Source organism: Danio rerio, chromosome 11 (assembly GCF_049306965.1).
Source record: "Danio rerio strain Tuebingen ecotype United States chromosome 11, GRCz12tu, whole genome shotgun sequence".
NCBI lineage: Eukaryota > Metazoa > Chordata > Actinopteri > Cypriniformes > Danionidae > Danio > Danio rerio.
Genome location: NC_133186.1, coordinates 36288889 through 36306391, shown reverse-complemented (window position 1 = coordinate 36306391; position 17503 = coordinate 36288889). Strand labels below are relative to the sequence as shown.

Genomic DNA, 17503 nt, shown 5'->3' with positions numbered 1-17503 from the left:
TTGCTGCAGTTGCTAAAGCACTGTAGAACACTAACGGTTTATTACTAAATGGAACCCGAGGACTCCAGAGATGAACAGATCAAATCTTGTTCCGGCTCTGACTTCAGGTGATTGGCTTCTGTGTTTCACATGATGAAAGAACGACCTAAACCCGATAGAAGACTTAAATATGAACTAATCTTTACCCCCAACTGCACAATGTGTGAATGAACGTATCACTCCCTAAGAGGATTCATCATTCTCAAGTTCCATAAAAGAGTCATTCCACAACCCATTAATAGCTATGTTTCCATCCACCTATTTTTATGCACATTTTGTATATGCGCATAAAAAAATGGTTGATGGAAACTACATGATGCGCATAAATTTGAAAATTTGCATAAAAAACATATGCGCATATCTGAGTAGGATAAACTAATTATTCGATAAGAAAAGATTCATATAAACCACGATGGAAACACTTTTACTGCACAAATGTCGGTATGCACATTAAAAAAGGTCATGTGATTTTGTGATAAGAGATCATGTGATGAGGAAAATGTGTGTAAATGGACAAACCAGCAGGCTGAGCACATTGTAAAACATCTGAAATTTTGATTTAGTCATTCTAACATGCCTTACAGTTTAAGTATTAGTGTTATTACATCATTAACAACCACCAGAATCAAGAGTGTCTGAGCTCCGCGTCTGACACCTTTAAACGCCACTGCGCGTTCAATGCGTGTCAGGATTGCAAGCCATTTATTAGATGAAGAAATGATTGACGCAGCTTTTCCTACTACACAAATTCAATTTTTACTGTTAATATTTGGTGCCAGTTAATCAGGAAGTGACGATTTTGTTCACTTTGACTCGTTGGATGGAAACGCTATTTTATTCGCACGTCTTTTATGCGATAATCCAGTTTTGCACCAAGTTCATTTGCATTTTTGGATGGAAACATAGCTAGTGAGACTAATTAAATGAGAACGAACTACTAGCGCTATTTATACTACAAAAGGTCAAATAGTGCATAAGTATATGATCTGGGATGCAAAAATATGCAGTATTGCGTTTGGGTCTGCTTGAGCTCAGATCATATGCTCACCTAAACTGCTGTTGTGTTGGTTTAAAGTGAAGTTTATTTATAAACTAATTTCGAGAGGATCACGTGTTTATGATTGACCACAGCTGGTCCCGTATTAGCTATCACATGATTTATAAAAATCAGATGATCCCAAACTCTCTGCAAAATACAAATACAATACTTTTCTTACCTTAGTTATCTTCATCTTGAAGAATCCCACCATCCACCCCTACTCCCCGTCCTCTTTCCTAGAGTAATCCAGGACAGGATGGTACAGCAACTTGGTGGTTAGCACTGTTGCCTCACAGCAAAAATGTCACCAGTTCGAGTTCCGGCTGGGCCAGTTGGCGTTTCTGTGTAGAGTTTACATGTTCTCCCCATGCTCCTGTTGGTTTCCCCAGGGTACTTCGGTTTCCTGTCGTAGACCAAAGACATGCGCTATAAGTGAATTGAATAAACCAAATTGGCGTCGTATATGAGCATTTAGTACTAAACTTCAATGCACAAATTCTAATAATTAAAGGATAGTCTGAAAGAATGAATTTAGGGGAGTTCTTGAAACCTACCTGAGCTTAGACTCCTCTCTCACCCTACAAAGCGGGAGGGAGCCACAGGCTCGAGGACCTTCTGAGCTCAGGGCTCTTCCCCAGGACAGTATGCCAAACATGCCTTATTATCAATCATCAGCTAAGTGTGAACTCTTGAAAACGTTCCTCTTTAAACGGGTCTTACTACGCTTGTTTGGTCCACTTTTGTTGTGCACTTGAGTATGATTGCTGCATTCACGACAGCCCAAATGAACTGCACCAAACGGGAAAATGAACTCTAATCTGATTCAACTAAACTTAACGAGGCACGTGTGAAAGCATCCTCAGAAGGCAACAAACATGTTTAGTTGTAGTTTTGGGCCTAAACCGAGAAAAGGTTATGGCTTCAGACTAATGCACATGACATTCAGCCACACACACACTTTACGATAATGAGAAGTGAACTCTTGTGTTTATCACCTCTCCATAACTCTCTTCAGCTGCTCGCAGCAACCTGAACTATAGTGGAAGCTTTCCTTTTACTGTCCAAAGGCCCCCGTAAAAGTTTTGAGTAGTTTACCAGACTCACATGCATTTAGAAAATGGAAAATAACGTCTGTTTGTGCAAAGATCAAAAAGCAGCAAACTGAGTGTAATTCCAAAAGTAATGATTAGCAGAATTGCAGAGGCCGTAAATTAAAATGTTTACTACGTGTTTTACAACTGAATCCTAAAGACTGGCTGGAGGCTCTTTATAATAAACATCAGATCTGTAATGAAAAATATACACCATAGTGTAGGGGAAAGAACACTGTAATGAGCTAAAATATCGCATTGATTTAAACTAAAGTCAACGATTGAACACACTTGAGCTACAGCAAGACCTTTATTAATCAAATTCAATGTTTATATGATATTAACACACATGTTTCGGAAGTTTAAAACGTTTACATTTGGTGATCTTTCAGTTTAAGCCATATTTAGCGCTTCTGAAGACTTCTGTTATCTGCAGTGTTTGCTAAGGCTGTCACTGATACTATTTCTCATACTTAAGGATTTAATTAATGTGCAACAAGTGTTGTTTTTATAAATACTTTCTTTTTTTTATAGTTATTTTTTCAGGGATTTCACCTTTAATGTATAGGACAGTAGAGATTATTGGTAGGAAAGCATGGGGAGCAGAGAGAGGGAATTGAACTCAGGTCGCTGTGAGCACCGGAGTGCATGTGTTGATGCACTAACTACTACACCACTGGCACCGACTTATGAATACTTTCTAACACGTTATTTTTACTGGCCGCAATACATGAGCCATCTGCCATATTGGGTTTTTAGGACAATCAAGAGCTTATACAAGGAGGCATTAGTTAACATAACATTAAAAAGTTACCTTGGTTTAAAAATGTTTTATGAGTGACATAAAATATACAGGGAGACACAGTGGCTAAGTGGTTAGCACTTTTGCCTCACAGCAAGAAGGCGCTGATTCGAGTCCCAGCTGGGGATTTGTAGTTTAAAAAAAAAATCATCCTCTCCATAGTTTGAACATTAGATATGATATCCAACCATTCAGATTTTGTAGGGGGTTCCAGTTGTAGCCACTTTCGAGTCACAGTTTTCTTACTGGTTGCTAGGAGTATTTTTATTAAATACTTGTCTTTTATCGTTAAGTTGGCTGCAATATTTCCCAAATAAACTCTTGTAAAAGAAAATCCACATCATCACCAAAAATATTTCGTATTACTTGCATTACGTCCTGCCAGTATGACTGAATGGATGGGCAACTCCAAAATATGTGAAAGTTGTTTGCCAAGTCTTCTCCACATTTTCTCCAGAACTGTCCCCTGTCCTTCTCCCGTCCTTGCATGTATGTTAATTTGGGGGTTAAAAAGTATCTGGTAAGATTCCAGCAAAAATCTCTTGAGGTCTACTTTTTGTGGAAAATTAATGTTTAGATGATGGAATCACTCCAGTTGCATTTGTTTAGACATGCATAAACACTTCATATACCGTATGCTGCTTTCTTCAAACATATTTTCCTCAGCGAACGTGTTCTTATTTATCAAAATGGATGTATTTATTATGTTTGTGCTAATGCTGAATGTTTGATTTAATGGTGTATATGTTATTCAAAGCCTCACATCTGCACCATATGAGCCATGCTTTGCGTTCCCTTATGCTTGACTCTTGTCTTTCTGCTGGCCAAGACTGTTTGGAAATGTTTTTCGGTCCTTGTAAACAATTGATTGAGCTCCTCCGGCCTCTCCCAAACCCAAGGGGCCAACGTTTGGGTTCGGTATCTGTCAAGGTAATCACAATGAGCCAACACAGTATTGGCATGACGGCATCATTTAACCTTATCCCTACTGTGAGCCTGTCTGTGACAGTGCAGGACTTTGATGTAAGGAATTTGAGGATAATTGAAGCAGCATGGGGTAGAGGGCTGGAAATGGGGACAGGTGGTTAGTATTAGCTCACCGCCTAACCGTAATCTGGCACAAGACTGAAATGAAGGAGATGAACGTATCTTTTCTGCTGAAGGCATAGCTGATTTAATGGAGAACATTTAAACTGTTCATGTGGAGGGAGATAGTTGTCCAGGAGGGTTTTAAACAGCTGATAGAAACCGGCATTAGGTTGTGATATTACAGGAGGTCCATAAGTTTGAAAATTTGGGTCTGATTTAAACTTGAACATTAACTATTTGAATTTTTTGTTTGTTTTATGGCAAATTTACATTGCAAAAGTGGCACTTTACTGTACTGTAGGTGTCTTTGTACTCTTTCGGATGAGATGTTAAACTGAGATCCTAACATTAAAAAGTCTCATGGTGCTTTTCATTAAAAGTAGGGGTGTAGCCCAGGTGTTCTGGCCAAATTTTCTCCATGGGCCCCTACCAATCATGGCCTCCCAATCATCTCCCTCCACAAAATTGGTTCTATCACTGTCTCTCTACCTAGCTGGTGTGTGGTCAGCGCATTGGCGCTGTTGTCCTGTGGCTGCCGTCACAGGACAAAAAAAAAAAAAAAACTTTAGATGAATGGAAGAATAAATGGGAAAATACTTCCAGAACTAAAGAAAGTGGGAAGTCATTAATGCTAAACACCATAACAATCACTTAGAATCACTCTAGCATATGTCTAGCAACTTTGAGAATTCTGAAACCATAGCTGTATATCATTTCAGAGGGTGTACTCTCTGAAAGGTGCATTCGAAGTGTTCATTTCAAAGAAATTCGAAGGCTCCTTCAAATGCAGCCTCAGAATGTGTCCTTCGTTTCCCAGGAAATGAAGGACACAATTCGTGGATCCTTCGCGGCCTCGAACATCCCAATATTCATTGTTCTGATAACGGCAGAAAGTTTTTAAAGGAAAACTCTGGATTTAATGTACTCTACGAATTAGGTTTATTTTACTTGTATATAAAAACACATGTGGTCACACTTTATTTTGATGGTCCGTTTGTTGAATTAGGTTCTATTGCATCTACATGCCAACTGATTCATTATTAATTAATTAATTAAATTAAGTAATATTAATTAATTAATTAATTAAAAAGTAGACTGTTAGGTTGGGGTTAGGATTAGTGTAAGTTGCAAAGTTTCTTATAGTCAGTTAAATGTCTGTTGAAGGACCAGTATCAACAGATATTAAGCAGACAGTCTACTAATATTCAAATGGACCATCAAAATACATCAAAATACAAATACATGTGCCTTTAAAAAAAAAAAAATAGTGTCTTGAGAAAAGGTGGTTTTAAAGACAGTTTACATGTTTATGTGCACATGCGTGGACTAAATTTTGTAAACCTTGTTTTGCCTTCAGATCGCTTAAAATAAGTTTTAAAATCACTTTGAAAAAAAGTTGTTACAAATTTTATTACCGCTTATCAACACCAGTTGTTGGCGAGATCTGTCCTCTTTAGGCTAGATCATCTCATTTCAAAACACTCGATTTGGCCTGTGTGGACTTCGAAGGACTCACCTTTGAAGTCTGCATCCTTCGGAAAATGCAGTCTCTGAAATGAAACACAGCTAATGTTTACAACTGGTATTAAAAGTATAAACCTGGAAAAGGAGAAACTTTTGTGTCATGACATGTGAAACATAATTCACATAAAATAGCCATTTAAAATAAAACATAATCTATTTGTTATTCTGATAATGCCATTTGTAGGGATGCACCAATTTTTGGATGTGGAAAATGATTTAGATTATCAAGGTTACCATGCTGCTTTCGCTCTCCCTCCAGCTGGTAAAATGACACCTCTCGACTCTCATTCACTGTCAATAAAATGTTCTTTTTCTATTGACTTGTATTTTTAATCAGTGTAATTTAGGTTTTTGGGTTAAATTCAGAAAGTCTTTTAAAATTACTTTATATTTTGTAATAAAATAATAAATAAATAATAATAACAAAGCATTTTCGGTTTTCAGGGCATCTAGAATTTTTGGATTTGATTTAATTTTGGTGCATCATAATCAGAAATAGTTAGCTGACTCATTTTCACATACTATATTTCACTGAATAAAATGTATAGTGACCAGGACACATGACTATAAGTACAGTATATTCATTCAGATTAGACGTTAAATCGATATCTTGACTCTCTGTGGTCATTAAATATCCAATGACATCTCTCGTAAAGAGTTGGGATGTAATCCCAGTATCCTGGTCAAATTCTCTCCATCAGCCATTATCTATCATGGCCTCCTGATAATCCATATCCATTGAATCACCTTGCCATCTAGTTTCACCACATTTAACATCTATGTTGATCCTGGAACAACATTCCAATCAGCCAATCAGAATTAAGGGATACGTTTACTGTTTAGGCTTACGGTTAGGTTTATGCACTTCTACATGATTGTTATCCAACTATTATTCCCCTCTGATTTGGGGAATAATTTACAGTTATGGTTGGGTTTAGGGGTAGGGAATAGGTTTGGATTACATTTTCCAACAAAATGATGTTCCAGGATTAACATAGATGTTAATCCAAGATTACATGATACTTGGCAAAATCCTGATGTGAGTCCTTCTACAGCTAGTACTGACACCTACTGGGGCTGCCATCATATATTTTAAATGTGATTTCTGTTATGATTTTAAAGGGCTTTGGTTTACAGCTATACACAAAAAAGCCCTATATAAAATGCATTTAAATGGGGAATACACAAAAGACAAATTTAAAAAAGATTTGTCCATTTTACTTTGCTAAATCTTTTTACATTAATTAAAATTCACTGTCGATATGTTGTGATCTACAGAATGACAGACTTGGACCACCTGGGACAAAAGGAGCCAAAGGTCACAGAGGACCTGAAGGAAAACCTGTAAGTACGATAAACAATTTCGGTCACAGTTTATTTTGATGGTCTGTTTGTTGAATTTAAGTTACGTTGCATCTACATGTCAACTAATTCTCATTAGATTATAAGTAGACTTTTAGGGTTAGTGTAAGTTCACATGTACGTGCAAAGTTTCTTATAGTCATTTAAATGTCTTTTGAATGTCTTTACCAACAGATATTAGGCAGACAGTCTACTAATACTCAAATGGGCCATCTAAATAAAGTAATACCACAATGTCATCTATCTATTGTAATTTTTAAATGTGTTTTGTCTGTGAGCTTCAATTTGAACTCAGTATTTAATGTTAAGGCACAGTGTATATCTGCTGTTAGATTTAATTCGAGATAGAGAACTGAGAACTGAAACATGCACACTAAATGACTATGATCCAAACCTTTTGTTGACAAAATCAATGGAATGTGATCAACAGATCTGCCCTCAAAATGTCGGCCAAATAAAACTCAGAAAAACAAGTTTTATTGTTTGCTTGATATAGTATCAAAAACACCACATTTGATATGCTCATTTAACCTAAAATATGCCAAGAACCTGAACCTGTTTAAACATAAACATCTAAACTGCATTTAGAATGTTATTGATATTAATATTATCTTAACCATTTAACCTGCGCCCCATTCTTCAGCATTTTCTGTATAACGACTTACCCAAATAAAAATGTCTGTAGCTCTTGAACCCTGTGGCTTATTTTCACAAGTCTGGTTTTGTTACTAGACATTGGCTAGTGTGGTACCCAGAGGTCAAAATATCTCAAAGTAGTCAAGAAACAGAGTAAAACATGGTAAAATATAGGTGAAAGTGAATGGTGATTAGTTTCGATATGGATGTGAATATCAGGATAATAGCATAGAGACACCAGAAAGATAAAGCTGAATGTCTGACTATGTTTTGATTCAAATTTCATGATGAAACTCCCAAGCTTTTATTTTTAAAAAAGTCTAGGCGTCCTTTCTAAAAAGCTATTTGGATATATATATATATATATATATATATATATATATATATATATATATATATATATATATATATATATATATATATATATATATATTGCATAAGTAAACAACCAGACTTTTATATTGTCCAGAGGTGCCAAAAGAAGTTTTGAAGCAAAGTACAAATCTTCACTTATGTAGAACGGCGTTTAACAGCCATGAGTTACGGGTGTGTGGGAAGGGAAATTTCTCTCAGGCTGCAATTTTGCGATGTTCCTCTTCACCACTGGATGATGTCCAGAGAGGAGGAGATTTTGTCGGTCTCAGAAATGCTCTTATTTGGGAAGAGTCTCAAAGCTTCTTCGCACTGGCAGGACTACATCTGTGTAGCATGTCACAAAACTGACTCCTGCACAGACCTGTTTATGTTTTGACATAAATAAAAAAAAGAGTCAGATTTGAATTAGGTATGTGATTTCATTGTCCATTTAATCTGTCTTGTTTCAATGCACAGGGACCCCCAGGACCACCCGGACCTCAAGGAGCTGATGTGAGTGAATTTAAATTGAATAAAACTGAGTGCACAAATCAGAAAAGGCATGCTTTATTGGATATAGTCTGCACATGTTCCAGCAGTTGATGAGACAAAGTGCAATGCGACGGGTGACAGTGTCCTTAATAATAAATGGACCTGGACATTCCACTGTTCATTTTCCATTATTTTTGTGAATTCCACATTGCTGAGAGTCAGTAGCTGCGGAAGCCTTTGGCCAAGTCCCAAGTACAAACTGCACTAGACTTTTGGTGGAATAATAGCATCATTTAGTGCATAACAGCTGGATTGTGAAATGAATGCATGACAGTATATGGGAAATTTGAAGGGGTCAATTCATACATTTTGCATACTCTATAGTACTTGTATAATGTAAGTTTTTTTCTCTCCCAAAATATCCACTATTTTGCAAGCAATTTTAATGATTATAGAATTAAACAGGCTGATATTTTTGGTATTTTTCTGTGATGTTGACCGGAAGGAGCACAGAAGATGATCATGATAAAAACTAAAGAGGGACAATAGTGTTGGTGCTCTTGGTGGAATAAAGCAATGGAGGAAAGGTTTGCAGAGTAATGGCAGAAGTACTAGCAAAAGTGCTAGTAATAGTACTAGCAATAGCAAATGTTGTTGCCAGCAGCTAGCTCTCTGCGACTCTCACATAGTCACCCACTGAAGTTAAGCAGGGCTGCGCCTCGTCAGTACCTGGATGGGAGACCACATGGGAAAGCTAGGTTGCAGCCTGAAGCGTGAAGCGTTGAAAACTTCCTGAATGTACAAGTGGCTTAAACTTGCTAATTTTGAGGCAGGAACCGGCGGATGTGCAACAACTTTAACTATGAGGTAAACACAAAACTAAACTTTCCATCCGGAGCTCCTTCACAGGACTCCACACTTGTAAACATTTGCTCCATTGAGGTCGCGCCATTCACGTGGCTCTCGGTCCCGCCCAGACTCGTCAGCGATACCAAGCCGACCAATCACAAAGCTTGCGCTACGCGTCGATGCGACGTGTAGTTACATTTTTTGAGAGGTGCACGTCAGTGACGGCCACGGCGTAGGGCTATGCGTCAACACCGTAGCACCGTTTGACGCAGAAGTATAAATCAGCCTTTAGTGAGACCAGCAAGGGGTGCTCAACCTGTGGTCAGTGTTGGTTCTAATGCCCCAGTATATTGATGGGGACTCGGTAACATTAAAATGAGGTCCTGACTCTCTGTGGTCGTTAAAAATCCCAGGATGGCCTTCAAAAAAAAAGAGTAGGGGTTTAGCGCTTGTTGCTAGATCAGATATGGTTGTGGTCAAAAGTTGAGAACTATTTATATTATTTTTTTACATTTCCCATTTATTGTATTTTATTGACGTCTACCCCCACCCCAACCCAAAACCTAACCATCACAGTAACGTAAAAACAGTAGTTGTACCAAGTATTATTTATGCTATCTATTAAATTACCAAATAAGTTGTATTTTTTATCGCCTACCCCAACCAAAACAGTAAAATAAACTACCCCAAGGGGGAAAATACTAGCAAAACAAATAAACAAACAAACAAACTTGACTAGGCCCTAGGCCATGCCCATATCATAATTGGCTCCTTTCCTGCAATATGGGTGCTGTCGTGCAGGCACGTGCACACATAGAGCTCAACCTGTGCAGTGCACATGCCCTTTTTAGTCTTGGATAGAAAGTGCCCTTCCAAAATGATCAAAAGTGCCCCCGCGACGCGGCACACCTTCGGTACCGCCCTTCAGTAGGCGCGCGACAACACCGCTCTTGAGTACGCGCGCGACAACACAGCTGATCAGTACGCGCGCGACAACACAGCTGATCAGTACGCGCGCGACAACACAGCTGATCAGTACGCGCGCGACAACACAGCTGATCAGTACGAGCGTGACAACACAGCTGATCAGTACGAGCGTGACAACACAGCTGATCAGTACGAGCGTGACAACACAGCTGATCAGTACGCGCGTGACAACACAGCTGATCAGTACGCGCGCGATAACACCGCTCTTCAGTACGCGCGCATCCACTCTGCGGATCTGCAGCAGCTCTTCAAAAAATCCGCTCTCCAAAAAATTTATCCTGCACATGCCCTTTGGACGGTCTCTGCACGGGCCTGCTGTCGTGTCATCCAGGTGGAATGGAAAAAAATATGTTAAGCGCTTTGAGTGTCTAGAAAAACCACTATATAAATATAAGGAATTATTATTATTATTGTTTACACTCTAGTTAGTTAGTAGTACCGCCACCTTGGTGAAATCATACTGGCCTTTAAAGGTATAGTTCACCCGAAAAAATACAAATTCTTCAACGCTCAAGTGGTTCTAATCTTTCATGATTTTCTTTTGGAATAATGTTGGAAGTCAATGGCTGTTTTGCCGGCAGTCTTGCTTTGTATTCAAGAGAAGACAAAAACTGAAACATGTTTGGAACTAGTGGAGGATGTGTAAATGAACTGTGCCTTTAAGTTGGCCAGTGATGTTTGGACAAAAAGCAGTGTGAAATTTTTTATTTTATTTATTTTTTTATTTTTTTTTGTATATGACAAAATCATAAGTCACATACTCTCACACTGTGACTATTGTACCAGACAAAAAACACTGTGTACACTAGGCTAAATCCAACATTAGACATCTATTTATACAGCCTTTCTGCATGTGAAATGTCAATTGTGACAGGCTCACTAAACAATCTGAACTGAAATGCGCAGAATAGACTGTTAACAGAGCATCTTAAACCACAGCTGCTCGTCCGGGATCTGCAAAGACCCCACTAACATTATACTCTTATTATTAGTTATTATTTCGAGATCATACGGCCTTTTATGAAATATGAGGAATGTGTTTAATGCCAGAAATTCCTTATGTGAGCTGGGGCCTGTTTTTAAAGGCATAAAGGCGAAATTCTGCCAACATTTACTCACAAGTTGTTCCAAACATGTATCAGTTTGTCTCTTCTGTTGAACACAATATTTTGAAAAACGTGGGTCACCTTAGAGTTTTTGGTTTCCATTGACTACCTATGTATTTGTTTTCATGCTATGGAACCAGCAACACAAGTCTGGAACCACTTTACTATGTGTAAATTGCTATTTTGGGGTGGATATCACTTCAAGCTCAGTTTCAATAGATGGTCTCTCTCCGCAATATTTACATGTCTTATGATAAGAGAAATTTGGATTGCTCCTGACATCTTTATCTTAGACTCTTGTTTCATTTTGACATACTATATGCTTTTGTTCTTCAGCGCAGCTTTTAAAGCATGTTTCTGCAGTAATAGTGGGCCTTTAGGGAGTTTTGTGCAGAAAGTTCAGCAGAATTTCCTGTAATTAAAACAACATGGACTTGTGGCTCCATTTTGTGATACAAAATGGCGACAGAGAAAATCAGTTGCAGAGGCAGCAGTCTCTCTGTATAACTGCGTGTCTCTTTTACTCTCTTTGTAGGAATGTGAGATTCTGGATATCATCATGAAGATGTGCTGTGAGTAGACCTGTTTTTGTATTTACCCATGACTCATGGCTCACTGTCTCCATAAATGGCGTCCTGTCTGTCGCCCACTCTGATTTAACACTGAAAAGTTGACTCGTGCCATAAAGTGATGATCCAGCAATCTGGCTTGCCAGATGAGAGTTGACAAAATTCTGCTGGACAAAATTAAGAACATGCAAAAAAAAAAAAAGTCAGAGATGAAGTAAATGAAGGATAAAGCACTTCATGTAATATATATGAATATATGAAGTCGTACACATCTGTTTTAAATACTTCCTAAAATCTGTTTCACTTCAGAAAAATCTACTTTAAAAACTGTTAAGTTGCATAAAAATTGTCCAGATTAAAGTAATTAATGTATGCAAAAGAATAATGTTGATTGCCTTTAAATGATATCCATTTGTTTATCTTATAACTGGTTTAAGTAAACCTAGAATGAATTCATTTAAATGCTCATATTGTGCATGTTTATCATTGCTATTATTTTTGGAAGCTTAACTTAGATATTTAATATCACCGTCCTGGCATGCAAAAGCCGGACATTATCCAGCTGGAGAGAAAACACAGTTTCTTTCAAGAGAACTGTGTTGAAGTTCAGAGCGAAAGTCATATCAGTTTGAAGGAAATGGGAATTGACAGTATTAACCAATCAGATGCGAATAAGGTTTCTGTGCTGCTGTTTTACTTCATACGGGCCAAATTTTTGGGAAATGAAGGTTGTCCGCCACGTACGGCCTTTGGGTTTCAGCCCTGCGCATTAATTCATCTTCAGTTGCAATAAAAAAATCTTGACAGTGTTGTTGTGTCAGGTAAATTAATGGATTCAGTTTGTCTTCAAAGATGAAACATCAGTGTGAGATATTTTTAACAAAAGAGACCCCAGAGGCCATAAAAGATGTCCAAAATAAGAAGATATGCATCTTAGCCAACAAGACAAGTAAATCCAAGCATTCATTTGAGATTAAGTGAATGATTAAGGGGATGCTTCACCTTTATTAACCATTTATTTTCCCTCCCAAACATAAAATGACTCTTATTTAGTTCTGTCCAGGTTATTAACTATTTGTGTCGGGTAATTTGAATGTCGATCTAGGCTTTTGTTACATAATATAAGATATGTTCCTTTAAAAATACTGCTTTTTTAAGTGTAAACGATTAAAAGTTATTAACTAAAATTAGTCCCAGACTAGACTTCATCTGTAAAATAGCTAAATAATTATTTTTCCATTACTGTGAATGTTCTCAGTATAACATATGTTTTTGATCTGCCTGATATTGTCAAATTTGAAGCAAATGTAATTTTGTTTTCTTTTTTTCTTTTTTTTAGCTTGCTGTGGTAAGTCATAAGACTTTGAAGTATATAAGAACCATGTCTCATTTAGTGTTTTGCAATGCAATCTTCTTAATATGCATGTGCTTTGTTTGTTAAGAATGCACATGTGGACCCTTGGATATTGCCTTTATCGTGGACAGCTCTGAGAGTATTGGAGCTTCTAACTTTGCCATCTCTAAAGAATTCATCGTGACAATAATGGACAGACTCAAGTTAAGACAGGTGCGTTTTCTTTAGCTCAATATAGGCCTGTTTTTACCTGGTATTAACATGCACCTCTTTTAAGCATTTGTGTTGATATTTTATCAAGACCTTGTTTTGCCATACTCTACATCATTTAAGCCAGGGGTGTCAAACTCAGTTCCTGGAAGGCCGCAGCCCTGCACAGTTTAGTATCAACCCAGCTTTAATACACTTACCTGGAGGATTAAAACAAACCTGAAGGACTCAATCTGTTTAAATAGGTGTGTTTAATTAGAGTTAAAGCTAAACCGTGTAGGCCCTCCAGGAGTTTGACACCTGTGATTTAAGGTGTTCTGTGCGACGCACAAGTACTATTGAGTGAATAAACACACATAGGATGTAGATGGCAACATCTGTATAATCATAACCATGTTTCAGTACAATGCAGTGAAGTATAAGTGACTTGTTTTTGGTGCATTTGCTGACAACACATAACATAATGATTATCTTTAATCAGTAGGTGGAGAGCAGGTGGTCTTTTGTGCCTATTTTAATACATTTGAATACATGAGTGTTTACAGTGTGACCGCAATATTATCAAATGTGACCCTGGAACACAAACCAGGCTTATGGTGTATGAGGAATAGTAAAAATACAATGCATGAGTCAAAATTGTTGATTTTCATTAATAGCAAATTAAGAATAGAATAGAATAGAATAGAATAGAATAGAATAGAATAGAATAGAATAGAAAGTAAAAATCATTTTTCATGAAGACATCCCTGCTGAAAAAAACAGCTTAAACCAGCTTAAGCTGGTTGGCTGGTTTTAGCTGGTTGACCAGCCAGGTTTTAGAGGGGTTTTGGGAACTTCCAGGCTTGTTTACAGCCATTTCCAGCCTGGTCTTTTCCTGGTTTAAGCTGGACATAGCTGGTTTTGGCTGGTCTCCCAGCCTGGCTAGGCTGGTCAAGCTGGTTTTAGCTGGTCATCTCCCAGCCATGTGCCAACATCGTGGCTAGTGTGACACAAATTCTAGAACCCGCATTCATGCATGCATCGTAAATTGAATGGCAATTGTAAACACATAAATTTGATATGTGATTTTGGGTCACAATTAAAAGAACGTGTAAACACACAGACAAAATAAATCTGATATACTGTAGGCAACAAATCGGAATTGCACTGATTCTGTTTGTTTATTTGTGTAAATGTGTGTAAATTTATATTTATTCAGTTTTTAAATTAATTACAGTAATATTATTGACTAATATGAAAATGTTCATCTGATATATTTACAATGCAGTTTGTACGGTAATATTTTCTGTCTTTAAGTAGATATATTATATGAGAGACATGCTTTGTTTACCAAATAAAGTGAATCTAATTGGATTAGCATTTTAAACATTAAATAAAACTTTAAAAGATATTATCTTTTATTTCACATATTAAGGTTTTAGTTATGATACTCCCAAAATAATTCCGCAGAAATCAGCAGATTTTTACGAAAATTCTCCACAGAAATAGCAAAAAATGTCTGCAGATTCCGTCTGGCCCTACCCATAACTCATTAAGACTATAAGCACAACCTTGCTAGACCATGCACCGGGGCGCAAACCATATTTTTCTGTCCTTAAAATAGCCAAAGTGGATTCGGACACGCCCTTAATGCTTTTGCCCCTTGCGCTTTAGACTTTGCACCTAGATCATTAAAATAGATCCCCTTGTTTTTAGGTGAAAACTGAGCCTATGAGACTTACTAACCCTTCAGTCAACCTTGATTCATTGTTCCTGCAACCGTTATAAACACTGAGAAAGACACATTCCCAATCATATTCAGATTATTTGTCAACCAATATGGCTGTCAATAGTTGATTCTTCAATTTTTTATTTGTCTCTTCCAGCATTGAATATGTGGTGGTGACATATTAGATGCATGGGCTTTTCCAAATTTATTTCACATTGAATCTCTATTTTATTTATTTATTTTTTATTTTTTATTGCAGTTTGGTGCCAATGAGTCTCGTATTGGTGTGGTGCAGTACAGTGGTGAAAAATCTCAAGAGGTGGTACAGCTTGGTGACCCCAACATCAAGACCCTGACCGACCTAAAACAGTATGAAATTTTGACATTTTCTTTGTTAAAATCCTCTATCTGCACACAGTATGGTAATAATGAATTCAAGAAACACTTCTGTGGTTTGAAGGAATTTGTTTTCCCATCATTGTGTGAGTCTGGAGCGCTGTCTGAAGATATAAAGATAATTATCTCTGTCTTTCATTTTAGAGCTGTGAAAGACTTGCGCTGGCTGGCTGAGGCCACATACACTGGAGAAGCTCTTCAGTACTCGCTAAGAAACATGCTCAGCAAGCTTATCACGGAGAGGAGTGTGGTCCTTGTTCTTACTGATGGACGCTCAGACACTATTAGGGATAAAGTGCCATTAAACGTGCTGTGCGGCAAAGGATTTAAGGTAAAGATATAGCACTTGGGCAACCCAGGCTCACTGGAAAACATACATCTATCTGCATTTTTGCAAAAAAAAAAAAAAAAAAAAAAATATATATATATATATATATATCTTTAAAATGCAATAATGCAGTTCCCAGTTGAAATAAACACTAATTGCAGTAAATTACCAGCAAGATTAAGGCCTGGTCACACATGAATATGGCTGATTAGCATGACATAACCAGCTCCATACATTATATGCAGTAATAAACTTTCTCGAAACCTCACCTGGTGCAGTATTGTAATTAAGATATTCAGCCTCAAAAACTAATCAATAAGACTTCTATAATCGAGTTAAAATGGTAATTAGAGCTATAAACAATTTTATTGTATGATGTTTTATTTCATTTTTGCTGGGGAAAAAAATGTACCATGAGTATATATGGCCATTCAAATTGTTATTCTCTGTTTATGATATGTGTGCATGAGTTGTTCTGAGCAGGGGTTAATTTGTGCCAGAACAAGCCTGATCCGGAACCGCTGATATCTGATCCGGCACCTAATTTTACAGATTACCCTGTTAGCACGCATCCCTGCCCTGATCTTCACTTTCTCCCCAACTCTCTTCACTTAATCAAAACACACCTGTCTGTAGCTTTCAAGTGATCTTGAAGTCACTGATTAGCATGTTTAGGTGTGTTTGATTACTGTTGGAGCAAATCTCTGCAGGCAACCGGCCCTCCAAAAACAAGTTTGCCCATCCCTGGTGACTGTTTAACAGTTTTATGGTTAAGTTTAGTATAAGTATATTGTGTATATATAAGTATATATACTGTATATTATTGTAATAAGCTATAACTGTATTAATTATTAAAAGACATTCAGCAGAGAGGGCTTTTTCATCACAATGCATCACAATTGAAATATTGCTACCTTGACAGATTCATGTTAATCTGTATCGGACAGATGCATATTTCAACATAAAATGTTGCAAATCATCCAAAAGTAACATTATTTAATCAAAAGTAACATTTTTTCCAAGGAGCCTTGGTTCAACTTCAACCCAATGAGCTAATGTAGTTTGGTGGATCTTTGAGGAAATGCACACAAACTGCTTCCATGAAAGTTATGACACATATCAAATGAATTGAATACGCTGCGCATGACTTGATATTTGATTATGGAAGACTTGTGATCCAAATTAACATTTGATGTTATTGGCATACAAACAGTATGAAATCCTCAATAAAAGAGAATGGAAACCTTGACTCTCTTCTGGTTTCTGCCAGGTTGGTGGGGTTGGAGTGACGGATTACGCAGAGAGGAAACCCAATCCGGAACAGCTTGATGAGGTTGTGTGTAAAGATGATCCTAGAAAAGGCTTCTCCTTTGTCCTAAACAACTTTGGCCTACTTCTGGATGACAACTTCCTGCAAAACCTGACTGAGAAAATCTGTGAAGGTGGGTCAAACACCTAGATTTGGGGTGCTATGCAACTTCTTGATTTGCTATTGAGAAATATTAATATGTCGTGCTTTCTTCACAGATAAGAAGTGTCCCACATATACTTGTCCAAGTAAGTTTATA

At 37.4% G+C, this 17503-nt stretch overlaps 1 protein-coding gene across 1 annotated transcript in view; it reads left to right on the top strand.

Moving 5' to 3' along the window:
- Positions 1-17503, top strand: part of col6a1 (collagen, type VI, alpha 1) — a 69232-nt gene that overhangs the window by 48618 nt on the left and 3111 nt on the right. The window contains exons 26-35 of the mRNA XM_068224238.1: positions 6863-6928; positions 8414-8449; positions 11906-11946; positions 12779-12888; positions 13279-13287; positions 13382-13506; positions 15471-15580; positions 15752-15938; positions 17206-17377; positions 17463-17492. Coding sequence (XP_068080339.1) covers positions 6863-6928; positions 8414-8449; positions 11906-11946; positions 12779-12888; positions 13279-13287; positions 13382-13506; positions 15471-15580; positions 15752-15938; positions 17206-17377; positions 17463-17492 — 886 coding nt within the window. The remainder of the gene's footprint in view (positions 1-6862; positions 6929-8413; positions 8450-11905; positions 11947-12778; positions 12889-13278; positions 13288-13381; positions 13507-15470; positions 15581-15751; positions 15939-17205; positions 17378-17462; positions 17493-17503) is intronic.